This window comes from Pongo pygmaeus, chromosome 17 (genome assembly GCF_028885625.2).
Source record: "Pongo pygmaeus isolate AG05252 chromosome 17, NHGRI_mPonPyg2-v2.0_pri, whole genome shotgun sequence".
NCBI classification, from domain to species: domain Eukaryota; kingdom Metazoa; phylum Chordata; class Mammalia; order Primates; family Hominidae; genus Pongo; species Pongo pygmaeus.
In genome coordinates, this window is record NC_072390.2 from 60,648,021 (window position 1) to 60,675,453 (window position 27,433).

At 41.8% G+C, this 27,433-nt stretch overlaps 1 protein-coding gene across 1 annotated transcript in view; it reads right to left on the reverse strand.

Annotated features, from left to right (window-relative positions):
* Positions 1–678: 678 nt before the first annotated feature.
* Positions 679–27,433, reverse strand: part of PSTPIP2 (proline-serine-threonine phosphatase interacting protein 2) — a 94,087-nt gene continuing 67,332 nt past the window's right edge. Inside the window, exons 6-15 of the mRNA XM_054460396.2 lie at positions 23,435–23,497; positions 17,386–17,484; positions 16,747–16,792; positions 15,702–15,781; positions 11,566–11,664; positions 9,258–9,354; positions 9,054–9,135; positions 7,875–7,909; positions 5,880–5,937; positions 679–2,604 (exon numbers count right to left, since the gene is read on the reverse strand). Of these exons, the coding sequence (XP_054316371.1) occupies positions 5,888–5,937; positions 7,875–7,909; positions 9,054–9,135; positions 9,258–9,354; positions 11,566–11,664; positions 15,702–15,781; positions 16,747–16,792; positions 17,386–17,484; positions 23,435–23,497 (651 nt within the window). The 3' untranslated portion in view covers positions 679–2,604; positions 5,880–5,887. The remainder of the gene's footprint in view (positions 2,605–5,879; positions 5,938–7,874; positions 7,910–9,053; positions 9,136–9,257; positions 9,355–11,565; positions 11,665–15,701; positions 15,782–16,746; positions 16,793–17,385; positions 17,485–23,434; positions 23,498–27,433) is intronic.

The following is a 27,433-nucleotide window of genomic DNA, read 5'->3' on the forward strand; positions in this document are numbered from 1 at the left end:
ATGTAGCTTACTTGATAATGCACACTTTTTTTTGCCTTTCTTCCTTTCCCTATCTGGCTTCCCCACTTCCATAATGGCACTTTCTGGAAAAAGTACTTGTACACAAATCCTTATCTCGGAGTCTGCTTCTGATGGAACCCAAATTAATATACCAACAGTCTATAGAATAGCTCACATTTACTAAATTTAACACATGTACTTGTTTGGCTTCACTCACTTTGCACTCCTTATTTCTCTTTCAAGTGGTTGTTTCTCCAGCTATGTTTTCTTATGGGCCACTAATTCTTTCATAGTCTCTACTATGTGCCAGGTGCTAGAGATACAGCAGGAAAAAGAATAGACAATGGCCCTGCTACCATTGGGGTTCCAGTCTAAAAAGGAAGACAGGCTTTGAACAATTAATTTCAAGGGTGAATCATATCATAACAAGGAAAATGGAGGGGGAGGAGAGATACAGTAGTTGGATCCAACCTAGTCTGAAGGCAGAGATGGTGTCTCCCAGAGGAAGTAACATTGCAATTGACCTCTGAAGGATTAGTACAAAGTAGTTCGGCATCATCTCCTTTTGGCTTCCCTGACCAGCGGTTTGTCTTTTTGAAGCCTAACAATCACAAATGTGGCAAGGGATCAAATAAAGCTTGGAAGAGCGATATGGTCAACACAAAAATACGAATCAAATCCCAAATTACCAAGAAACTTTATTTAACCTACCAAACTAAAAGAGCAATAAAATAAAAATATTTTCCATCCACAAAATGGTTTTACATCAACTACACTGACCAATACAGAGAAAAGGGAAATCCCTGAGGAACTGCCAACAATAAATAATATACTTAAAAATAGAATGTTCTGAGTGTAAAGGAACATTTCCTGAGCCCGTTCAGTTTGGGGAAATTTGGCCCTTTGCAAAATTCAGTTTCTCAAAAGGATATCCAACTGATGCAAGTTTCCTGTCATGACAAGAAGCTGTCATGTTCAGTAGCACCTTACACAAAAGGTGGGGAAATAGGCCGGGTGCAGTGGCTCACATCTGTAATCCCAGCACTTTGGGAGGCCGAGGCAGGTGGATCACCTGAGGTCAGGAGTTCGAGACCAACCTGGCCAATATGGTGAAATCCCATCTCTACTAAAAATACAAAAAATTAGCCAGGTGTGGTGGTGGGTGCCTGTAATCCCAGCTACTCAGGAGGCTGAGGCAGGAGAATCACTTGAACCCGGGAGGCAGAGGTTGCAGTGAGCCGAGATCGTGCCACTGCACTTCAGCCTGGGGGACAGAGAGAGACTCTGTCTCAAAAAAAAAGAAAAAAAGAAAAGAAAAGATGAGGAAATAATCAATCTTCTTCCAATCAATTTGTCCATAGTTCTGGAAAAGCTACTGCACAGAGCAGGAGAGGAAACTATTTGCTCTCTGTAATACTGAAAAACTGAGTGCTATTTTAACTTGTCAGTAACTAAAAGGTACCACTTTCTCATAGTGCACAGATGTTGTACAAAAAGTACATGACCTCCCTGCTGTTTGTGAGTGAAAAAGGAAAACCCAAATATTTGTGAAAGTGTAAGACGGATGCATTTAAAATTCTGGGATCTAGCAAGGGAAAGATTCTTTGTGAAGACCCAAAATTGAGGACTGGTTTTGTAACTCTAAAATTATCTTGAGGAATGGAATCAAAATATGGTATTTCATTGATTCTAGGATGTATTTTTTTTCATACTTTAGCATCTTAAATTCAAATGGGTTTGGCCATCAATGGTCTGTCCCAGGTTTATTGGCAACTCCTCGACCCCACCTTCTTAGTGCAACATAAAATAATGGCATGTTTTACAATCAGTGGCTCCTTAAATTAGATTAAACATCATGCTCTGTAGTTCAGCATACACAAGGATCCACATAAAAATAAATCTGACATTTAAACCCTGGTGATTCTCCCAACTGAAAAAGTGCTGGCAAAAATATTTGGCATCTTAAATATCAGCATGAGCATCACAACTTCAGGAAGGGTTAGAAGAATAGTGATGTGGGTTGGGCTCAGGCTCTAGTTCTGGTTCTGTCCCTAATCAGCTAGGAAAACTGTAAGGAAATTAATTTCACACTTGTACGCTTTGTTTTCTCATCTGTAAAATGAGAAGGTATGATCAGGTGGCTTCTAAGTCTTCCAGCCAAAAAGGAAGGTAATTTTAAATCTTGCACCACTGAGGCTATGTGTCGCCGTGGAAACTCCACAGCCAGGCTGCCCAAAGCCAAAGGAGCCACTACTGCAGTTGGTGGCTCAGAATACTCTGCTGCCACCTCTGCTCCTCAAGTGGACGCTGCAAATCCAGAAGTGGATTTCATGCTTCCCATGTTGAAAACCTAATTCATTCGTAACCTGAGTAACTGGGAAAGAATAATTCTTCATAATGGGGCAATTTGTAAACTTCAAAAAACTGCAGAACTCTACTTGCTTATGTTGTCCTAAATGTCTACCATAAATTTTAAATCTCTAAAAAATTATAGCAAGGGTTCACTTCAAAGTCTTCATGACTGACATAACGTGGCTATAGGTCCTGCTGCTCTGGGTGCCCTTTCCATATCATAGAAGCACTAGCCGGAAAAAGCTCTGGTTTCTGAAAGAAAATAACAAAGAAATTTCATTTGAATGAAAGGTGCTTGTCAACACTCTCTCCTACCTTGAGAGTATATTCAACAAGAATAAGGGTGCAGGCCAAGGAAAACAAATGGTGCGGAATGGGTATTCCAAGCAATGAGAAATGGAATGTGATGATAACAGCATTGCTTTATGGTAAATAATACATACATTTACATTTTTATACATATTTTAAATTTGAAATTTTCAATCTGTATTTACCTAAACATGTTAGAATTAACAACAGGAATAGCAGCTAAAATCAACAACTACAAAACAAATCACAAATTCCTAACTCTTCCTGTTTAAATTTTTTTTTTTTTTTTTTTTTTTTTTTTTGAGACAGGGTCTTGCTGTGTTACCCAGGCTGGAGTGCAGTGGCGCAATCTCAGCTCACTGCAACCTCCGCCTCCCAAGTTCAAGTGATTCTCCTGCCTCAGCCTCCCAAGTAGCTGGAATTACAGGCACCCGCCACCGTGCCTGGCTAGTTTTTGTATTTTCAGTAGAGATAGGGTTTCACCATGTTGGCCAGGCTGGTCTCAAACTCCTGACCTCAGGTGATCCGTCCGCCTTGGCCTCCCAAAGTGCTAGAATTACAGGCATGAGCCACTGTACCGGGACCCTGTTTAAATTTATTTTCCAAAAGTTCATTCAAACTATTTTAATTGTTGTGATAAGTTGCTTAGTAAGTTATTCACTAAATTAGACTTCCTTCTTTAAAATTTTCTGAAATTCAGTATATGTTGTATACTGAATATGAATGTGTTGTATACTCCCTTTTCTAAAATTTTCTGAAATTGATGTATATGTTGAACCCCAACTCAATGAACTGGCACAGATTCCAGTGAACTCCAGTGAAATGATATAACTCAAGTACATGTGTTGGCACTAGCATCTTGCATTCAAACATCACACTCTTAGACTCTGAGGAACTACATTTGTTGGGTCAAGTGGTACTATTAAGCTACTAGAATATATTCTTTACCCAAACAAGTAAGGACAGAAAAGAAAGAGGTAAAAAATAAAAAGAAACACTTAGGACTGCCAATGACCTGCCCATCATCTACACAGTGCTCCAGAGAGCAGGTGCCACGTCTGAATTCCAAGTCATTGATTTACCAGGTTTCCACTCTGCCTCTAACTAGGGCCTTGCCCCTTTCCATGAGAAAGAGGGAGGCTTACGAAATGAAGAAGAAATGATGACTGATTGTAAAGACTAGAATTTATTTGTAGATTTGTAGGTCCGAAGTTATATATAGTTAGAGAACAGGGTACTTTATGTCTTCAAGTTCCATATATTTTATAGCAAAGTTGCTTAAATATTAAATATATTAAGCAATTATATTAAGCAATTTAAGGACTTATGTTTAAATATAATAGAAACTAGCTGATTCTTTCCTTTGACTGAGTCTCACTCTGTCGCCCAGGCTGGAGTGCAGTGGCTCGATCTCAGCTCACTACAACCTCCACCTCCTGGGTTCAAGCGATTCTCCTGCCTCAGGGTCCTGAGTAGCTGGGGCTACAGGTGCCTGCCACCATGCCTGGCTAATTTTTTGTATTTTTTTTTGTTTTAGTAGAGATGGGGTTTCACCATGTTGACTAGGCTGGTCTCAAGTGATCCACCTGCCTCAGCCTCCCAAAGTGCTGGGATTACAGGCGCGAGCCACTGTGCCCAGTCATTAGCTGATTATTTTTATGTAATTAGGACAAGTTGGCATCTGTCCTAGATAGCCAGTTGGCTATAAGTCACAAAGTAGGTGTTTTTAGAGGACTGGAGACAAACAATGTTTGATGTGCTCACTTTGGTGGTATAGAACACTATAGAAAATCACCCTGGAGCACTGTTAAAATCTGTTTAGGTTCATTAACGACAGTATACGTAACCAACACCAAACCAGGAAGGGTGAGAGAGAGGCTGTTGCCTTTCTCTGTTGACTTCTGGTATCCCACCCACCCACTGCCTGCCACTTTGTCTTCTGATACTGTTATCCAGGGCATACAACTAACAAGAAATGGGAAGACGTGTAGTTCAGATGTGTAGCTCAGTCCACACTGAGATCAGGAATATGTAAGTGGATCAACTCTTTAAAACAGTTTTTAGTCAAAGTAGTAACACATTTTCATTGCAGACAAATTCAAAAACAGGAAGGAAAAATATTACCTGTTTAGGAATATATCTCTTCAGACCTTTTCTTTGCTCGTGTGTACCTATATAATTCTTTTACCCCAAGATAAGCCCAATGGAGTAAAAGAATGATACTTTATGAAGAGTTTTTTTTAGCATCGCTACTTTGGCTTCTGAGGCATTTCTTCACATCTGTGAAGAATGATTTTGACTTGGAGAATGTTCCAAGCACCTCAGTGCCTAAGAAAAAGAGTCACCACGCAGTATATCTTTGCAGCTGCAGTTGGCTTAGCAGTGTTCAGTCCTCTTCTAAGAATCCTCGTGGTTTTGCTTGTTCAGAGCATTAATAACTGCAGGATGATCTCCATGATGACCTTGTATGTATAGTGAGTGTGATATAATTTGCTCTTTTTTTATTTGACTTTTCCTCTTTTAGATGGTGAGAGAGTAAACTAAAATCTAAATTACTTTAACAGTGAGGATGATGTGTGTTTTGTTGATGAGCACTGCCTTAAATCCAGGTGTGTAATAACTATAAAAGAGCTTAATAAGAGCAGATAAAAAGGGCTGGGCATGGTGACTCATGCCTGTAATCCCAGCACTTTGGGAGGCTGAGGCGGGCAGATCACTTGAGGTCAGGAGTTCAAGACCAGCCTGGCCAACATGGTGAAGTCCTGTTTCTACTAAAAATACAAAAAATATTAGCTGGGTGTGGTGGTGCATGCCTGTAATCCTAGATACTCAAGAAGCTGAGGTGGGAAGATCACTTGAACCCAGGATGTGGAGATTGCAGTGAGCTGAGATCACACCACTGCACTCCAGCCTGGGTGACGCAGCGAGACTCTGCTTCGAAAAAAAAATAAAATAAAATAAAGCAAATAAAGAGTTACTATGGAATAATCAATGAAGGAAAAATAACCTCATTCAAATATGTATGGAGGGGTCTCCAGTCTGCTTCCAGCTGTGGGATCCAGAGAGGTGTCCTGAAGGGACAGCATGCTGGCCAGTGTGCCTGCCTCATGCAAGGCCTTGCTAGTTTGTGGTAGTGTTATAAAGACGGTTCAAAGGCCTCAATAGCACAATTACCAGTCTACACGCGACTCAATTATGTGAAAAATAAAGGTTCTTACCATTGATTTTACTGATAGAACAAACTGTAGTCATTAACCAAAGAGTAATCGGGATCATCTGCAAAAGGCAGAACACAGAAAACAATAGTAACATCAATTTTTCACAATAAGATCTCAGCCCTTTTCAAGCCAGGGCTTTTCACTTACAGATTCTGGTGTCTATGCTTTTGTAAGGAGAAAATAGATCTGCCAACAAAAACTATAAATGGTAGTCATGACTCCAAACCAGAGGACATTCTGGAAATCACTATTCTGACTTCTTTGCCCTTTTTCATCCATGCTCAGGTATAGTACCCACAGTAAAATCATCTTTAAAAATGGACGGAAATAGCATCCTACATTACCAAGTGGTAATTCTAAAACAACAAGAAATAAAATACCTTAAATCTTCATATTGTTCAAAGATATAATTTCAGCCACTACATTTTTTTTTCCATCACTAAATTTTTGGTGAACTGTTAAGTGCAGCATAAACTGTCCTCCTCTCTTACTGATAGGTTTTGGCTCTGTGTCCCCACCCAAATCTCATCTTGAATTGTATCTCCCATAATTTCCACTTGTTGTGGGAAGGACCCAGTGGGAGATAATTTGAATCATGGGGGCAGTTTCCCCCACAATGTTGTCGTGGTAGTGAATAAGTCTCACGAGATCTGATGGTTTTATCAGTGGTTTCCGCTTTTGCATCTTCTTCATTTTCTCTTGCTGCCACCATTTAAGAAGTGCCTTTCACCTCCTGCCAAGATTCTGAGGCTTCCCCAGCCATGTGGAACTGTAAGTCCAATTAAGCCTCTTTTTCTTCCCAGTCTTGGGTATGTCTTTATCAGCAGCATGTAAACAGACTAGTACACTCATTCTCTTGAACATGGATAGGTATATCTTTTCTTTACTCAAATAATAAATATATGTTGAACACCTACTATGTACTCAGAACTGTGTCAGCTGTTGTGAGTAATACAGAAGACAAAGTTGTACCTGACCTTGGGATCTTATTATTATTCAAGGCATACAACTAACGAGAGCTTGTTTGGAGTAGCTGCAGGGGAATGCAGCTACTCATATACTCTTGACCAAAGACTGGCCCTCCTCTATCAGAAATGGTCATCCTCTTTGAGCACGTAGCTTCAGGAGGGATGCACATGGACTGGTGAGGGAGGAAGGGGACACCCACCTAGCCAGCTGGATGCACCGAATCAACCCTAGCAATCAGTGGGCTGACAGATGTTGCAGCCAGACTGCCCTCACATCCCATACAACTAATAAGAAGTGCTAAGATGTGTACTTCTCCCAGAGGTATCATAGGAGTTCAAAGAAAGAAAGAGACTACCGTGATTAGTGAAAGGTCTCATTAAAGATAACATTAAGGGACATGTTTTTTGATATCAATGCCTTCTATAAATTGTATTTCTGTGTAATCCAAGGGGAACTATATCTCAGTTCTGCTGTTCTCACAGTCCAAGTTGAAATAATCTTTTAGGTAAAATTTGCTTGCGAGAAGTTTCTTTTGGTATTTCAGTAACTGAATTATCTTGGATAAGCTATAAAATAGACCACCAATTATCATATTCCACTCTGTGACAAGTAGTATTATAGTAAGATTCTAATATAGGCTCATTCTCTTGGGAATTTGATTCTATTTAACCCTTTCATTCCCTTTATTTCAAAGTTCTAGCTATATAATTTTAAAGAAAACCCAGTATAAGAATTTCATGGGTTTTTTGTTTTTTGACACAGTTTGACTCTGTCACCAGGCTGGAGTGCAGTGGTACAATCTCGGCTCACTGCATCCTCCACCTCCCAGGTTCAAACAATTCTTGTGCCTCAGCCTCCTGAGTAGCTGGGATTACAGGCACGCACCACCACACCCAGCTAATTTTTGTATTTTTAGTGGAGACAGGGTTTCACCATGTTAAACAGGCTGGTCTCAAACTCCTGACCTCAAATGATCCGCCTGCCTTGCAATATAAGAATTTCAAAAGACCTTTTTTAGTGGCATACCTGGTGAGCTTTTAGGAATTGGGGGGGGTCCTCTCCTGTAAGAAATGAAAACCAAAGTATTTTAGATAAGTTCTTGTTATTTTTATAATTTTTTTACTTCTTGCTACAAGCCTATTGTACTCTAATCAGATCTGGTTTCTACACTGGAGGGTCAAGAAAGCTCACCTAAAGCAAATCATCTGTGGCACTGACCTACGGAAATCTAAGTTGCAGACGTCATACTATGGCAAGAGGAGCATGCATAGTGATTAGGAGCACAGAGGCTTATCCCCACAACCGGGACTGGCAGGATTAAAATCTTAGCTGGGTGGGAAAGACCTCCTGAGTGCCTTGAACATCCGCATCCTCATAAGTAAAATAGGAAGTATAAACAGCTCCTACCTCATTGTGGGGATTAAATCAGCTAATTCACACTAACTGTTTCGAACAGTGCCTGACACGCTTAAATATTGATAATGATCATGCAATCCTTCCCAGGCACTCCCCATCTTTACTAAAACTGGAGTGAAAATTCAGAAGCTTAGACTGCAAGCTGACTATGTCAAACTGAAGTTTCTCTTCCCGCAGGATCCTTTACATGAATGGCAGCGAACTTTTTGAGTAAAGGGCCAAGTAGTAAATGATTTAGACCTTGCTGGCCACCTACCGTCTCTCTTGCAACTCTACTCAACTCTAGTGGCAAAGCAGCCATAGACAAAACCTCAGTGAGTGAGGGTGCTTGTGTGCCCATAAAACTTGATAGAGGAACACTGAAATTTGAAATTCAAATAATTCTCACATGTCACAAAATAGTATCGTCTTGACTTTTTTCCAGCCATTTAAAAATGTAAAGACTATTCTTAACTCACAGGCCCTATAAAAATGGATTTAACTCTCAGGGGCCATAGTTTGCTGACTGGCTATAAGAAAAGTATAGGATTTCTAGAGGCTGTAAGAAAAGTATAGGATTCATCCATGAATAATAATGATCAAGTTCAAGCATGATATACTCCTCCCTGAACTATGACTATTAAAATCCACTTAATATTTGTCCTAAAAATACTATTTCCAAAAAGCAAGCAGCCTCATTAAGCAGATGCAGTAGTAGATATGTTCCAGTTCTAACATGTCTTAGAACATTCATGATAACAATGTTTGCTAAAAGTATTTTTCTTCATATGAAAGGCAGCTGGTTATTACCTTGCCAAGTTAGGCCCTGTAGCCTTCCCTGCTGGGACTGCATTCTTCTGGGAGGAGTAGAAATTCTCATACATGATGGGTGCTAGGAGAGTCACCAAGAAACAGGCCATGAAGAGGCAGGTGTCTTTCATCCTTAATGACATCTAACAAGAAAGGCTAATAGAATTGTGTAAATAACACTCCCCACCCCACTGCCCCATTCACCTGGTGGAATCTGTCCAGTTTTGCGTTGATTCACAAAGTATTCAATGTCCTTCTGAATGCTGCACATTTCTAAACTCTTTCGGACTTGTTCGTACATCTAATAAAAAAAGATCAATCACTAGGTAGAGGTATGTTGAGATCATTGTGACACAGCTCCTTAAAAACATGGATTTGAGGCTGGGCGCAGTGGCTCATGTCTGTAATCCCAGCATTTTGGGAGGCTGAGGTGGGCGGATCACAAGGTCAGGAGTTCGAGACCAGCCTGGCCAACACAGTGAAACCCCATCTCTGTTTAAAATACAAAAAATTAGCCAGGCATGGTGGCAGTCACCTGTAATCCCAGCTACTTGGGAGGCTAAGGCAGGAGAATCACTTGAACCCAGGAGGCGGAGGTTGCAGTGAGCCAAGATCGTGCCACTGCACTCCAACCCCAGGCGACAGTGCAAGACTCCATCTCAAAAAAAAAAAAAAAACATGGGTTTGATAGACAGCTGACTTTTCCAAATTTTCTTGTTTTGAAAAAAAAAGAACACATTCCAAAGTCCCAGATTCATACTGGAGCTTTTCTCTGATGCACATCTGCTATTAATTTTTTATTTTTTATTTTATTATTTTTTTTTAGACAGAGTCTCACTCTGTCACCCAGGCTGCAGTGCAGTGCAGTGTTGCAATCTCAGCTCACTGCAACCTCCACCTCCCTGGCTGAAGCAATTCCCCTGCCTCAGCCTCCCAAGTAGCTGGGATTACAGGCGCATGCCACCACGTCTGGCTAATTTTTTTTGTATTTTTAGTAGAGACGGGGTTTCACCATGTTGGCCAGACTGGTCTCGAACTCCTGACCACAGGCAATCTGCCCACCTTGGCCTCCCAAAGTGCTGGGATTACAGGTATAAGCCACCATGCCCAGCCTATATCTGCTATTAATTTTTTAAAGATGACAGAAAATGTATCTTTGTGGCAGGACAAAAGCCTTGGCTGAATTTTTTTTCTTTTTTTGAGATGGAGTCTCACTGTGTCGCCCAGGCTGGAGTGCAGTGGCACAACCTTGGCTCACTGCAATCTCTGCCTGCTGGGTTCAAGCAATTCTCCTGTCTCAGCCCCCCGAGTAGCTGGCACTATGCGCCACCATGCCTGGCTAATTTTTGTATTTTTAGTAGAGACGGGGTTTCACCATGTTGGCTAGGCTGGCTCTAACTCCTGACCTCAGGTGATCCACCCACCTCAGCCTCCTAAAGTGCTGGGATTACAAGCGTGAGCCACCACACCCAGCCTTGGCTGAAATTTTTTAAAAATACTGATGGAACCAAAAAGTAGATATCAAATCTTATGGCACAAGACCAATGCCACACACAAATGCAAAGACAATTACTTAAAGAAGAGTTTTCCATTCAATCCTATTGGTTTTCTGGGTGTTTATTTGTTCTTCTAAGGCGAATGTCTCATCTAATGTGAGAGTGGCTACTCCTTAGCAAAGAAGGTTGTGATAACTTGATTTGATGCCTCTGAGATGTGGGGAGCCCATTACTATTGCTGTGTACAGGTTAAGCCTGGATAATGGACCAGGGAACGCTGTTGAGGTAAGTCCGAGCCCTGGAGCAACCATTAGCCTGGGAAAGGGTCAGTGTCCTAGTACTTGGTGCTGTCCTGGAGTGACCCCATTCCAGAATGGAGTCGTGCCTGGGATGCACATACATGCTATGACATCTGTCTTCTGTACATGAAACTCCATTTGGGTTCTATCTGTTCTCCTGCCCTAACTCTGAATTTTCTTTTGTGTCCTAACTATGAATTTCCTTTTTTTTTTTTTTTTTTTAATTGAGATAGAGTCTTACACTGTCCCCCAGGCTGGAGTGCAGTGATGCAATCTCAGCTCACTGCAGCCTCTGCCTCCTGGGTTCAAGCAATTCTCCCACCTCAGCCCCCTGAGTAGCGGGGATTACAGGGGTGCACCACCACGCCCAGCTAATTTTTGCATTTTTAGTAAGACGGAGTTTCACCATGTTGGCAAGGCTGGTCTCAAACTCCTGACCTCGGGTGATCCACCCGCCTCAGCCTCCCAATGTTCTGGGATTACAGGAGTGAACCACCGCTCCCAGCCGTGAATCTCTTAATGAGAAAATCATGGTGGCAAATGAGCCAGGAGTCAGGTTACATGTTATCTGCATCCTTCTATCAACTCACTGTATGGCCTTAGGCAAATCACCTTACCTCACCAAGGGCGAAGTGAACCAATCAATATCTATAGTTCCTTCTACTCTAATGTATCCAACATGCACACGACAATCCTCAGTGGATGCCTTTGACTTACTTCATCGCTGGTGACACATTGTTGTGACAGCTGATTCACGTGTAACCACAATGCATTCCGGAAGAAGTTTATTCGTTCACATTCTTGAGCCTCAAATGCCTACAGAAAAATAGCTACGTGTACATAGATATGCAAGGAAAAGGGCCATTCATTTCGGCTGGCTGTGACTGAAGAAACAGTGTCAACCTTCAGTTATCTGTAAACTTCTTGTCCAATTTAGAATACTTCTCCCCCACCACTGAGGAAGCTAATAAACTCATATCACGAAGAATGCAAACAAATCCTAATATCATAGTAACACAAACAGGCTTGGAAATAGTTCTGAGGGTAAAAAGTAATGATGATCCCAGATACCAATGTTCTAACTGAGTTCTTTCTGACATTTCCAACTATCTGACATCATCTCCAACTGAGCAGCCTGCCAGAGCCTCAGACTCAAAATGCTGCCCCTCCCACCCTGGAATGAATGAGTGACTGGCAAGACAGTCATAATTGTTGATGCTGACTGATGAGTACATGGGAGGCTGTGTACTTGTCTTCTGTCTTCGTGTATGTTTAATTGTTTTTCCTTAAAAAAGGGTTAAAATAAAAGTCATTGCCTGAGATACAGTATTTTGGATATAAACAAATATCACCTTTAAAAAAATCAAGCTGTTCTATGAAGCAGATGGTATTCTATTCAACAATGGATGTGATATATCCGTGTATTTTTAAAATATTGAATACCATAGCTATTTTTAACATGAATGAATTTTACATACCATAGCTTTTATATACCACAGCCCCTTTTCCACTCTATGAGGAGAAAAGGATGGGGACAGGTATAGCTACAAGTGGTTCTCATACTTGAATTCACATCAGAATCACTTGGAAGGTTTATTAGCATAGAGATTGCTGGGCTCTACCCCCACAGTTTCTGATTCAATTTCATATCTCATACTACAGGTTTTATTCAAAACCAAAAAATTTTGAATGCCTTTTAAAATTTGCTACATTCTAAAACTTGTAATAAAATAAAACAAAACTTCAAACATATACAAGAGTAGAGAGGTACAGATAGCATGATGAATCCCTATGTACTCATCACCAGCTTAAACATTTATCAACCCACAACAAATTCTGTTTTATCTATATCTCTACCAATTACCCTACTCTCTGGAGCATTTTGAAGCAAATGCATTATTTCACCTCTAAATATTTTTATATCTATATAACATAGTATAATAATTTAATAATATTACATTATTTTTGTTATGGAATATTTCACATAGAATCAGAGAGCAGTATAAGAAATACCTATATACCAACTACTTAGCTTTGTCAAAAACTTCAGCCATATTTTTTCAGATTCTGTAAAAGCCCCTGTGTGATTTACCCAGTTTCTATCACCTTCCTCCTTCCCCAGATAGCCATTATCCTGAATTGTATCATTTCTACGCAGGGTTTGTTTTGTTTTGTTTTTTATGGGGAAGGGGTTGTTGTTTGGTTTTATGGGGAAGGGGTTGTTGTTTGGTTTTGGGGGGTTTTTATTTTGTTTTGTTTTGAGACAGGGTCTCACTTTGTCACCCAGGCTGGAGAGCAGTGGTGCACTCATGGCTCACTACAGCCTCAAACTCGCGGGCTCAAGCAATTCTCCCGCCTCAGGTTCCAAGTAGCCTCTACCACCATGCTCGGCTAATTTGTATATTTCTTTGTAGAGACAAAATTTTGCTGTGTTGCCCAGGCTGGTCTTGAACTCCTGGGCTCAAGCAATCCACCCGCGTCAGCCTCTGAAAGTGCTGGGATTATAGGCGTGAGCCACCGCACCCAGCCTTTATGCAGGTTTTTACACTATATATGTATCTATATATGTATATGATATTGCTTTACATGTTTTTAAACCTTATTAAAAAATGGCCTCATTCTAGGCTTTCCCCTAAGAGTGTGGAGTTACAGAAGTAAAGCAGAAAACAGTGTTTTAGGAGAAGCATAATAACCTACAGTATCAGATGGCAAAGAGAGATCAAATAAGATTAGAAACTGCAAAGGCCCACTGGCCCTCATGCCAAGGGATTCTGGTGCCCTCCAAGACAGCAGCTGCAGGGAAGCAAATCCCAGATGCTGCAGGCTGGGGCAGGCAGGACAACATGGACTTGGAGACAACCCCTTCAAAAAGCGTGGCTGCGAAGAAGGGCAGGGGTAGTAGGGGTCGTAGATAAAAAGTAAGAACTGCTGGTTTTGTTTTTTGTTTTTTGGGTTTTTTTGAGATGGAGTCTAACTCTGTTGCCCAGGCTAGAGTGTAGTGGCACGATCTCAGCTCACTGCAACCTCCACCTCCCGGGCTCAAATGATTTTCCCACCTCAGCCTCCCAAGTAGCTGGGATTACAGGTGCTTGCCACCACACCCAGCTAATTTTTGTATTTTTAGCAGAGACTGGGTTTCACTATGTTGGCCAGGCTGGTCTTGAACTCCTGACCTCAGGTGATCTGCCTGCCTTGGCCTCCCAAAGTGCTGGGATCACAGGCATTAGCAGCCACCGTGCCTGGCTGAACTGGTGGGTTTTAAAGCTAGGAAAGAGTTGAGTCTGTGTGCAAGATAACAGAAGTTGACAAGTTCTCTATGCCCAAGAAGGTGGGGAGAGGCAAGCTGGATGAAAAAAGATCTTGAACAAGGAAAGAACAGCCCCTTTTCTGTGCTAAGAGGAAAAAAGGAGTGGGGCAGGTGTGTCTGTCAATGATTCTCGTACTTGAATTCCCATCAGAATCACTTGGAAGGCTTATTAGCACAGAGATTGCTGGGCTTTACCCCCAGAGTTTCTGATTCGGTAGGTCTGAGGTTGGTCTGAGAACCTGCATTTCTAACAAGTTCCCAGGTGATGCTGATGCTACCGGTCCTAGGACCTCACTTTGAGAACCACTGGAAGAAAATGTGTAGGCAGGGTGACAGAAACTTAAGGAAGCTTCCAAGTTGTTTTTTATTTTCTCTTGGAAATTGTGAGGTCATTTGCTGCAAAAGAAAGGGAGCAGTGGTGAAATTGAAGGTATGAGGAGAGTAAAAAAAAAAAAAAGCCCTCCAGCCAGGCATGGTGGCTCATGCCTGTAACCCCGGCAACTCAGGAGGCAAAGGTGGAAGGATGGCTTGAGACCCAGGAGCTCAAGACCAGCCTGGGCAACATAGCAAGACCCTGTCTCTTTAAAAATAAAATAAATAATAAATAATTAACAAGGTGTGGTGGTGCACGCCTGTAGTCCCATCTACTTCACTTGAGCTCATGGGGTTTCAGGCTGCAGTGAGCTCTGATCCTGCCACTGCACTCCAGCCTGGGCGACAGAGTGAGACCCAGACTCAAAACAAAAAGCAAACAAACAAACCTCCAAAGCCTGCTCACTTGCTGTCGGCATTCCCTTTAGAGCCTATTGAGGCCAGGTTCTCCAAAGGTAATTACTTAATCGACCATTAACTGATTCAGCTATTCTATGCTTGTGTTAACCCAACATTAGACCAAAATTTGAATTGTTGGACAGCATGGCCAGGATGGGGATGAGGCAGACAAAGTTTGGGGAAAACTATTCCAGTTCCTTCCATTCTTCACTTAAATTTCTGATTTCTTTTTTTTGTTTGTTTGTTTGGAGACAGAGTCTTGTTCTGTCGCCCAGGCTGGAGTGCAATGGTGCTATCTTGGCTCACTGCAACTTCCGCCTCCCAGGTTCAAGCTATACTCCTGCCTCAGCCTCTAGAGTAGCTGGGATTACAGGTGTGTGCCACCACACCTGGCTAATTTTGGTATTTTTAGTAGAGACGGGGTTTCACCATGTTGGCCAGATGGTCTTGAACTCCTGACCTCAGGTGATCCACCCGCCTCGGCCTCCCAAAGTGCTGGGATTACAGGCATGGGCCACCGTGCCTGGCCAAATTTCTGATTTCTAATTTGCCCTCAAGCTCTGTAACCCTATGAGAATTGGGGCAGATCATTTCTACAAAAGTAGACTCTCCAGGTTCTGGGCAGAAGACCCACCTCCCGCCCCCACATCCCTCCCCCTCCCCGGCCCCACTCCCCCCCTTCCCTCCCTCCCCTCCCCCCGATCCTGAGCAGCTTCCTGTTACACACCCCCTCCCCCACCCACCCCAGTCCTGAGCAGCTTCTGGTTACGGGTACCTCGCAGGCCTTAATGTGCTCACTCTGCCACTCTTCTCGGACCTTATCCAGGGTGCTAATGTGCAGCATGTATGCTTTGTCTGCAACAGAAGGGAGAGACCTGGGTCAGAAACTAGACAGGAAGGTGGCTCGCAGATACACCCACAGGCTCTTCTCAGATGGCAAAAGAAACTCATCCGAGTTGTGCTGAGCTCACAAGGCCCCTAGGACTCTGAGCACTGGGAGTTATTGCATCTCTCACCCTCATCATATTTGGTGAAGTAGGCAAAGGAGGGTATCACTTTCTTTTTAAACATTGGACCAAACATTGAGAAAGAAATATTCTAAGGAAGAAGTGAAAGCTGATGAGAAACCTCAGCCAGGGTTTTGTTTGTGTAATTCCACCTCAGTATTTCCCATCGCTTTTCATTTTCAAAATTGTCTGATGAAGGATGCAGAGAAGAGAACTACCTTGAGCCCTAAAGGGGCACCAAGTTACTTTAGTTTCAAATGTAGAGATTAAGATGTATATAACCACCACAATCACGAGGGATATTTCCTGCAGGATATTCTGGGAATTAGAAGGTTTTGCAAATGCCTGGTTTGGGTCTTAGATTTCAGTGATAACAAGGCCTTGAAGCTTGGCTGTTTCACAGCAGATAAGAGCTACCGGGGCTGAAATGGTCTTTTAGATAGATGCTCCAATACATCAGAGGAAGCACCTGATTGCAAAGCTGCTACCACATGACTCCACCATCTCACTCCCATGTAAGGCAGCAAGATCTAAGCAGACAGCGGCCAGAAACAGTGGCCTCATAGCCTCCTCCCAACTTCTGGGATTCTAATACACCCTCCCTTCCTCTCTCCTCTTCTTTCCTTTCCTCCCTCCCTTCCTTACTCTCTCCCTTCCTTCCTTCCTTTTTCCCTTCTGATATCTCACTAATCCTGCTGAATATCCATATATTCTCTCTTTAAGGTATATAAAACTCCCTTTCTCAGGGACACATTTAGGACAACGTAAACCCCACCAGCAACCCTCCCCCATCTGTAGGAACTGCCCCCTCACCCGAGTCCTCTACTGCGGTCTTTGAAGTTGCCAGTTTCACAAAAAGCTGTGAAAACAAACAAACAAACAAAAAAAGAGCAAGCATTGGGAATGCTGGACAAGGCTTCCATAGGCAAAACAGATTGAAAAGCAGTAACCATGAAGAGACCAGGTCTAGTGCAAGTCCTGTGTACATTTCCCTCATGAGTAAATCATTCAACATGCCCTGCAATCTTATCAATCTTGGAAAATATCCATAAATCATCTTGCCCAGTGTCTTCCTAAAGACACACCCAGACCTCTGGTTGCAGAAATCTTGTATCTAGATTTTACAAAGTTAAATTTGTAATCCACCCAAGCAAAAGGCAGCCTGACTACAAAGAATACATGAGCTGAGTCTTTAAGAAAAATGACAACTGGGAAACCCCTCCAACCTCTTATCACCCCATCTCTCTCCCTCATAGCCATGCTTCTATCACTCTTCCCCCAACCCCCAAATATGTGACAGTGGTTTTTCAGGTTCAGAAGACCCCCAATATGTGAAGGAAGATATTGCCAGGGGTTTAGAGTACAGGTTCATTTCTTATGAAGTTTCATAATTGGCTTTAGCCTGACATAGGTCAATCTCAGATTTTTCGGGTTGTTAGCCCTCCCGCGTACCTTTTCTTGTTGCTTCGGGTTCACCAGGTTGGCACTCCGGTTGACGGCCTGTTCTGCCTCATCTTTGTCCCGGCATTTCTGCTCATAGTTCTTCTTTGCCTTTGTCATTATGAACAAAGAGAACCAAAACAAATGAACAGTGTAACCATGAAATGCAGCCCCCTTGGCCCAGGAAGTCCAGCATGGACAGGGCCATCTGATTAGCGCTCTGATTGTCACTAAGCCATGGGCTCCCAGAGGGCAGATGCTTTTTTTTATCAATCTTTGAAAGCTCACTCTCTCTCTCTAGCCCTTTTTCAAATTATGTAATAGTGGCAATCTGATCAAGGAAGTAATAGCTCCTATTTGGCAACATAAAGTACATGAGCTTTAAAAATGGACTGAAATGAAAGATGGAATTTGAAATAGACAAAATTAAGGCCAGGCACCATGGCTCACACCTATAATCCCAACACTCTGAGAGGCTTAAGTGGGTGGATTGCTTGAGCCCAGAAGTTCAAGACAAGCCTGGGCAAAGTGGGTGAAACCCCATCTCTACAAAAAACACAAAACTTAGCTAGGCATGGTGGCACACACCTGTGGTCCCAGCTACTTGGGAGGCTGAGCTGGGAGGGTTGCTTGTGCCCAGAAGTTCAAGGCTGCAGTGAGCTATGATCATGCCACTGCACTCCAGCCTGGGCGAAAGGGTGAGACTCTGTCTCAAAATAACAATAACAACAACAACAATTAAAATAGTTACGTAACTCTAAAACGTGTGGTCTAAAATTTATGAAACATTCATAATCCTAAGAATGCATGTACAAACCCTTGGTTATTTGGCACCAACTCACTCTAATTCTAACGAAGCCTCAATATTCACCACAGCATGTGAACAGCCGGCAGGTTACCAATGCCATCATTTATTTTGCTTAAAGATAGTCGTGTTCCTTATTTATTTATTTATTGAGACAGAGTCTAGCTTTGTCACACAAGTGGGAGTGCAGTGGTGCGATCTCAGCTCACTGCAGCCTCTGACTCCTGGGTTCAAGCGATTCTGCCTCAGTCTCCCTAGTAGCTGGGACTACAGGCAAGCACCATCATGCCCCACTATTTTTGTGTTTTTAGTAGAGACAGGGTTTCACTATGTTGGCCAGGCTGGTCTCGAACTACTGACCTCAGGTGATCCACCCGCCTCGGCCTCCCAAAGTGCTGGGATTACAGGCATGAGCCACTGCGCCCAGCCAGTGTTCTTTTTTTATTTAAAGAATTCTGTTTTATGTAGTTTAAATGTAGGCCGTGGTCTATCGTGTGCTACCATTACCACCAGTATTATGGAAACATTTCACAAACTATAATCATTAGTGAATCATAAAAATAATTTTCTGTTTCAACTGTGAAAGCAAAGACTTTTTTAAACACCAAAGCTGCTTTATCTTAATTTCAGGAAGTGGGAAGAAAACCAACAAAGCTGTGAATCAAACGGTTAGCTAATAAATAAAAATGATGAGAAAGAATGGTTGAGTAAGATAAATAAAGAAAATACGGCATATATACACAATGGAACACTACTCCACTATACAAAGAATGAAATCCTGTCATCAGTGGCAACACGGATAAGCCTGGAGGACATTATGTTAAGTGAAACAAACCCTTTGATCTACTGATTTCCTTTCCTTTGGATAAATACCCCGTAGTAGGAGTGTTAGATCATATAGTAATTCTATTTGTAGTTTTTTGAGAAATCTCCATACTGTTCTCCATAGTGGCTGTACTAGTTTACATTCCCACCAACAGTGTGTAAGAGTTCCTTTTTCTCTAAATCCTTGTCAGCATTTGTTATTTTTTGTCTTTTTGATAACAGCCATCCTAACTGGGGTGAGATGGTATCTCATTGTGGTTTTGAGTTGTAGTTCTCTGATGATTAGTGATGTTGAGTATTAAAAAATATATTTGTTTGCCATTTGTATGTCTTCTTTTGAGAAACGTCTACTCAGATCCGTTGCCCATTTTTTTAATCCAATTGTTCGTTATTTTCTTTGCTGTTGAGTTGTTTGAGTTCCTTGTGTATTTTGGATATTAGTCTCTTGTCAGATGAATAATTTGCATATTTTCTCCCATTGTAACCACTGTAAGTGTTCAATTCAGTGATATTAGATACATTTATAAAGTTACATAACCATCACCACCATCCATCTCTGAAACTCTTTTTATCTTATAAAACTGAAATTCTATGCCTATTAAACAATAACATCTCAACTTCTTCTTTCCCCAGCCCTTAGCAACCACCATTCTATGTTCTGTCTCCCTTTCATTATTTTTTTTAATTTAAAAAAAATTTTGTGGGTACATAGCAGGTTTATATACTTATGGGGTATATGAGATGTTTTGATGCAGGCATGCAATGTGAAATAAGCACATCATGGAGAATGGGGAATCCATCCCCTCAAGCATTTATTCTTTGAGTTACAAACAATCCAATTACATTCTTTAAGTTATTTAAAAATATATAATTAAGTGATTATTGACTATAATCACCATATCATGCTATCATCCCCTTCATTTTTAGAAGATATTTTCACTGGATATAGGGTTATGTGTTAACAGTTCTTTTCTTTCAGCATTTGCGATACGTTGGGCCACTTCCTCATGGTCTCCATGGTTTCTAATAGGAAATCTGCTGTCATTGGTTTTCCCTTTTAGGTTTTCCCTTTTAGTGAAGGTGTCATTTCTTTCTCATTTAGTTTTCAGAGGTTCGATTATATGTCTTGGTATGGATTTCTTTGGGTTTATCTTGTTTACAGTTTAATCAGCCTCTGGGATATGTAGATCTATGTCTTTTGCTAAATTTGGAAATTTTTCAGCCATTATCTCTTCAAATAATGACATAAAGCTGGGGTTTTTCAGCCCACCTTCCTTCTCCTCACCTCTAGTATCACAGAGACACTAGTGTTAGATCTTTTCTTATAGTGCAAAAAGTCCCTGAGGCTCTGTTAATTTTTTTCAGCTTATTTTTTCTCTGTTGTTCATGTCTGGTAATTTATATTATTCTGTCTTCCAGTTAACCAATTCTTTCTTCTGTCTCTTCCATTCTCTTCTTAAGCCCACATATTGGGTTTTCTAAAATTTTGATTATTATATTTTTCAGTTCTAAAATTTCCATTTGGTTCATCTTTATATCTTCTATTTCTTTGCTGAGCTTTTCTATTTCTTTGCCAGTCCTTTCTTTGTTTCTTTCATTTGTTTCAAGTGTGAATCAGGTGTAATGGCACATGCCTGTAATTCCAGCTACCCAGGAGGCTGAGGTGGGAGAATCACTTGAGCCCAGGAATTCAAGGCCAGCCTGGACAACATTGTGAGACCCCCGCCCCCATCTCAAAAAAAGTGTCTTTGTAATTGCTTGCTGAATATTTTGATAGTGGATGCTGTAAAATCTTCGTCGCATAATTCCAACATCTCTGTTATCTAGAGCTTGGCATCTATTGATTGTCTTTTTTTTTCATGCAGTTTCATATCTTTCTGGTATGAAGAGTGATATTTGATTGATTTGGGGGAATTTTTGGTATTATGTTACAAGACTCTGGATTTTATTTAAGACTTCTGTTTCAGCTAGCTTCCTCTGGACACCACTCCAGCAGGGGAAGGTGAGGCATCATCTCATTACTGCCACGTGAGTGTGAAAGTCCAGGTTTCCTCTCCTTGGTCTCCACTGACACCACAGAGTGTGTGTGACCCAGTTACTACTGGAAGGTGGTCAAAGTTCTCACTCTCCACTAGACCTCCTTAGACACCATCCCAGCAGGGAGAGGGTGTACATCATTATTTCCCGGTGCAGGTGGAAGTCAGGGTTCCCCACATAGCTCCCACTGACACTGTGTAGAGGAGGCTCTGTTACCTCCTGGTGGGAGTGAAAGTCCTGGTTCCCTATTTGTTCTCTGTTGCCACCTTGGCAGGGGAGTTGGGTGCTCTCTACGCCTGATGTGGTGGAAGTTTAGACTCTCTACTTGGCCTTTGCTGATGTGTGGAGGTGGGGCCCCAGGTTTTTTATGTGGTGTTTGGCTGCAGTAGAATGGCTATTTTCTAAAGTTTCTGTCCTGCTAGGCTGCCCCTTTTCTGGTATTTTGGCTAGAGAGAACAGGTTTTTCTTGGAACTTTTTATTTTATTTTATTTATTTATTTTTTGGTCTATGACCATTGGCATTTCTGGGATGCCTGCTTCTTTGGCACTCAGTCTGTGATAAATGAGGCAAAAGGAAAGCCCAGGGAACACTTATCAGGTTGTTCTTTGAGTCCAAGGTCACTAGCCAGTGTGCCTTCTTCTCTCCACCTTTCAGAGTTTTGTTTTTTTTTTTTTTTTTTTTTTGAGACACAGTTTCACTCTTGGTGCCCAGGCTGGAGTATGCAATGGTGTGATCTTGGCTCACTGCAACCTCCACCTCCTGGGTTCAAGCGATTCTCCTGCCTCGACTTCCCAAGTAGCTGGGATTACAGGCGCACACCACCACGCCCAGCTAATTTTTTTTTTTTTTTTTTTTTTTTTTGTATTTTTAGTAGAGTCAGGGTTTTGCCATGTTGGCCAGGCTGGTCTCAAATTCCTGACCTCAGGTGATCCACCCGCCTTGGCCTCCCGAAGTGCTGGGATTACAGGTGTGAGCCACTGTACCCAGCCAGAAAGTTATACTTTGATAAGCCTTTCTCTTTAATTATAAAAAATCTTGCCCCAGATTTTTTAAAATATAAAAGGTCTGGGAAAAATCATCTATCAACTAACACTATTTCTGTATTACACTGACATCATTCCCTATTTATCAATTTTTTTTGAGGGATTTCTGCATCAAAGAGAAAAAGAATGCAGCAGAACAGATTGCATATGCTATCAACACTGGTGACACTTCCCTATTACATCCTACTCGTAGAATATCATGATGATACTTCGGTGTCAAGATGGAGTCATATATGTTCTAATAACAGAGTTTGTTGTATCCAGAGTCAACAGATTCATAAAAGCTAGAGAGAGATTTCTAGCAACTTGTCCAATCTCTGTCTTGCCAAGCATTTTTTAAATAAATTACTTAAAGGAAAGGTTTTTATAATTTTCAGATATCTTAAAACAGAAAGGGATCACTCAATAAAATAGGTAAGCAATCAAGATTCAAAATAGTAACAGGGTAAAATTGCAAATTCAACAAGATAAAGGGTATTGTACACTATATATGTTTTTGTATCTTTGCCTAAAATATTTGAACTGACTTGCTATATTTTCTCGGGTTACCAGAAAGATAACCCCATTGCATTTCCACTATCTAGTGTCACTTTCAATCTTTCCAAGGCCTTAAAAAAAGAAAAACCTTATACACTGTTGGCGGGAGTATAAATTAGTTCAACCATTGTGGAAAGCAGTATGGAGATTCCTCAAGGAACTAAAAGCAGAACTACCATTTGACCCAGCAACCCCATTACTGGGTATAGACCCAGAGGAATATAAAGCATTCTACCCTAAAGACACATGCACGTGAATGTTCACTGCATTACTGTTCATAATAGCAAAGACACGGAATCGACCTAAATGCCAATCAATGACAGAATGGATAAAGAATATGTGGTACATATATGCCATGGAATACTATGCAACCATAAAAAAGAATGAAATCATGTCTTTTGAGGAAACATGGATAGAACTGGAGGCTATCGTCCTTAGCAAACTAATGCAGGAACAGAAAACCAAATACCACATGTTCTCACTTATAAGTGGGAGCTAAATGATAAGAACTTATGAATATAAAGAAGGAAATAACAGACACTGGGGTCTAATTGAGAGGGAGGGTGAGAGGAGGGAGAGGAGCAGAAAAGATAACTATTGGGTACTGAGCTTAATCTCTGGGTAATGTAATAATATGTACAACAACAACAAAAAAGAAAACCCAAAGCATTTAAGGTTGTTTTCCCTAAAACACTGCACTAATAAATAATAACATTTTTGAAATGTTATTTGAGTAGGAATATGTTCATACACAGCACAGGATTTCAGAAAATGTCACCATTATCCCAAAAAAGACAATAAAATGTGACTCACATCCATGGTTTTCTTGAATTGTAAGCTCTTTTGTTTATGGATAGCATCCATTACAAGCTCTGTCTGTAAAGAGATCATAAACACTATTAATAAAAACAGAAAACATTATTAATAAAAAGAGAAAGCATTATCAATACCAGCTTATCTTGAGGGTTAAGTGTTCAAAATGATTACCCACATTTCACAATCTTCAGAAAAAAGAGACCAAACAATTTGCCCAAGGTCTTATTCGAGCTAATAACGGGGCCCATCTTTGAACTTGTGCAGGCAAACACCAAAGCCTGAACTCTCAGACAGCGTGGAGACTCACTGATCACCTTAGAGCAGTCTCTTCGGTAAAATCTGGAATCGAGGAACTTTGGTTTCAAAAAGGAACTTTAAAACTTTTGTTAAAGTGCCATTTATATTTTAAAGGAGGTCTTTATTCTGTAAGTATACATCAGCACAGTTAAATTCGGTACTTGTAAACATTCACTTCTGCAGCCCATCAGTGACACATCCATGACCATCAGGGTGCCCGGGCAGTATGAAGGAAAAAGAATTTGTAAGACAACTAAAAAAAGCTGTTCTGTTACTCTTTTATTCTATTTTTTTATTTTTTAAGACAGAGTCTCGCTCTGTCACCCAGGCTGGAGTACAGTGGCATGATCTCAGCTGACTACAACCTCTGCCTCCTGGGTTCAAGCAATTCTCCTGCCTCAGCCTCCAGAGTAGCTGGGATTACAAGCCTGCACCACCACACCTGGCTAATTTTTGTACTTTTAGTAGAGATGGGGTATCATCTTGTTGGACAGGCTGGTCTCGAACTCCTGACCTCAGGTGATCCACCTGGCTCGGCCTCCCAAAGTGCTGGGATTACAGGCATGAGCCACCATGCTCAGCCCCGCTACTTTTTTTTTTTTTTTTTTTTTTTGAGACAGAGTTTTGCTCCTAATGCCCAGGCTAGAGTGCAGTGGTGCAATCTCGGCTCACTGCAACCTCCGCCTTCTGGTTTCAAGCGAGTCTCCTGCCTCAGCCTCCCAAGTCACTGAGATTGCAGGCACCCGCCACCACGCCCAGCTAATTTTTTTGTATTTTTAGTAGAGACGGGGTTTCACCATGTTGGTCAGGCTGGTCTCGAACTGCTGACCTCGTGATCCACCCACCTTAGCCTCCCAAAGTGCTAGGATTACAGTTATGAGCCACCGTGCCAGCCCCCCTGCTACTTTTTATACCCCATCCAAGTGAGGTAAATGCCTCACTTGGGAGTAAATTCTTTATTGTGGCTGTGCTGTTAATACTTGTTAGCAAAAATAATGGTGTTAATAATAAAGATGTACCTCCCAGACATAATTACAGTAGCTTCCATTTATCAAGCACTTACACGCTAAGCAGTTTTCATGCATCACAACTATGTGAGTACTATCACTCCCATTTTCCTGACGGTACTGAAGTTGATTAACATACCCCAAAGTAACACAGTCAGCAAGTAATAGAATTGAAATTTGAACCCAGGAGCCCTGACTCCAGTGCCCTTTTGTTTCTCATTATTACCCAAATTGTCATTATTCTTATGATAGCTCTATAAAACCAAACTGTAAACAACGAAAAGATGCAATGATTCAAAATGAGCAATGACACTAACGTTGTGCAAAAATGATATAATATTGAAAATAAAATTCAAATGTAGTTCCTTCCAGACACACAAAACTTAAGTTTTTGTCTGCTACCATAACACATAAATATTGTTAGAAGAATTTTGAACATATCTGGATGGAATATTGGGAATGGTCTCACTTCAAATATGAGCTTTGTGGAGTACATGAAATTCCCTTGGAGGAGCTTCAAAGGAGCCCTCAGAAAATCCAGCAGTCATCTTCCAGCCCATGTGAAAGTCAGGTGCCAGGTGCTGGCCATTCGCCTGCTAATGGCGAAGGCAGCGGAGACATAGAGAATAGACAAGGTTCCAAGAGGAGCCCAGCATGGAAAGACACATGGCAGATCCCTGCCACTGCAGTCAGGAACCTGCGGTCCACATGCATGACTGTGTCCCTCTGCCAGGAGGAGAAGCTGGGTTTATTTATTTACTAATGGTTCCCAATTTTCCCAGGCTACACGGAGCAGATCAGTTAGCAACGTTGGTCTATTCCAAGGTCTTTTCTAGTCTGAATATACATATGGCCACTCTTATAGTTGCGAGCTGCTACTATATTATATTTTGTGACCCCAGCTAGGCCACCTTACCTGTAAGTTCTACATAACACTTGCTTCAAACACCTCTCAGGTGGCTGCAACATTCCACCACCAGCCAAGCCTGTTCACCTCCTATCATTCCTCTCTCTGCCTTCATGGATTCCTGGCCTTTGAAACTTAGCAGGAATCTAGAAAGCATCCATCCACCTCCCTAACCCGACAGGCGTGGACCCTGGGGCCCAAGAGGTGAGATGCTTTGCTCAAGGTCACTCGTGAGTTAGTGGCAGAGACATCAGGTCCAGCTCTGTCTGCTACACTACCTGGATTTACGTGTCCTTGTGTCCATATTCACTTATAGGGTGACATTTGTGGTGACCCCAGTGAGCCAAAGGTGCCCTTTCAGAGCTCCTCAGGGCAGTGTCTCTTCTGAGACTCAGACTTTCTGCTCAGACCAAACCCAATGGAAATGTGATTGGGTTTTATTACTGATAACACAAAGGAATGCAGAAACACAACCATCTCTGTCATAGGGTGGGGGAAAGCAAGAGAGGGAGAAAGGAAGAGGAGACTTCAAGTGACCCCATAACCCTGAGAGAGACTATTGCAATAGCTGCTTCATGGCCTGTTTTTCTCTCTCCTCACACTCAAGCTGTATTCTATTTTTTATTTTTATTTTTTGTTTTTGTGAGACAGAGTCTCACTCTGTTGCCCAGGCTGGAGTGCAGTGGCGTGATCTCTGCCCACCCCCCACCCCGGTTTCAAGCAATTCTCCTGCCTCAGCTTCCCGAGTAGCTGGGATTACAGGCATGAGCCACCACACCTGGCTAATTTTCGTATTTTTAGTAGAGACGGGGTTTTGCCATGTTGGCCAGGCTGGTTTCAAACTCCTGACCTCAAGTGATCTGCCCGCCGTGGCAAAGTGCTGGGATTAGAGTCATGAGCCACCTCGCCCAGCCTTAAGCTGTATTCTAAAAACTGGAAGCATCGCCTCTGTAACCACAGAGGTTCCTTTCTTTGGAGACTGCTCTCCACACAGGCAACACGAAACTCTCCCATGACCATCCCAACCTTAGCTGAGGTGATCAAACCATATGGGCACCAGAGGACAGAGTGTCTGATCATGTGTTGTCATTGTCATGCTACAGACAGTTATGGATTGGGGAAGAAACCCCATGACCCTCAAGTGTCAAGACCACTGAGAATAGCTCCTAAGATCCCTCCCTACCCTGCCAACCCCCTGGGGTGAGTATCTCACTCCTCCATACAGCCTTTCACTCCAGTGGTTTTAGCATCAATGTCCTTCTTCTGGGAGGCCTTCCCAAGCCTCCGGATGATATTACGTGTTCCCACTGTGTGTTCAGATAGCGTCTTCCTCCCCCGCATCATGTAAGGCACATCACGCTTTACCATGATTCCTGGGTCACATCCGTCTATCTGGCCCTGCTCTCATGCTTAGTGACAGAAGGATGACCACGTACATCTTGGTCACCACCTTCATAAAACATTAGCTGCGAGGGACCATACCGTGAACTTCTGGCCAGCCCTTCCAGGACCTGTACCTCTTATGCCCTCATTTACTAAAAGAAACCAACTGATGGTTTTCCTTAAGTGGAAATAGCTTAATTTCCAAGAAGTGAAAGACCAAAGCGTGTGTCTGACCAGTGAAAAATGAGAAGTTAGCATTGGCACATTTTCTTCCAAAGTTTTATGGTTTAAAAAAAAAAACAAAAAAAAAAACTAGCTAAATACGGAAGTGGTAAAACCCAGAGTTCATTTTGACACAAGTAATTACAATTTTATTGATAAAATTTGGACTTCTCAAAGAAA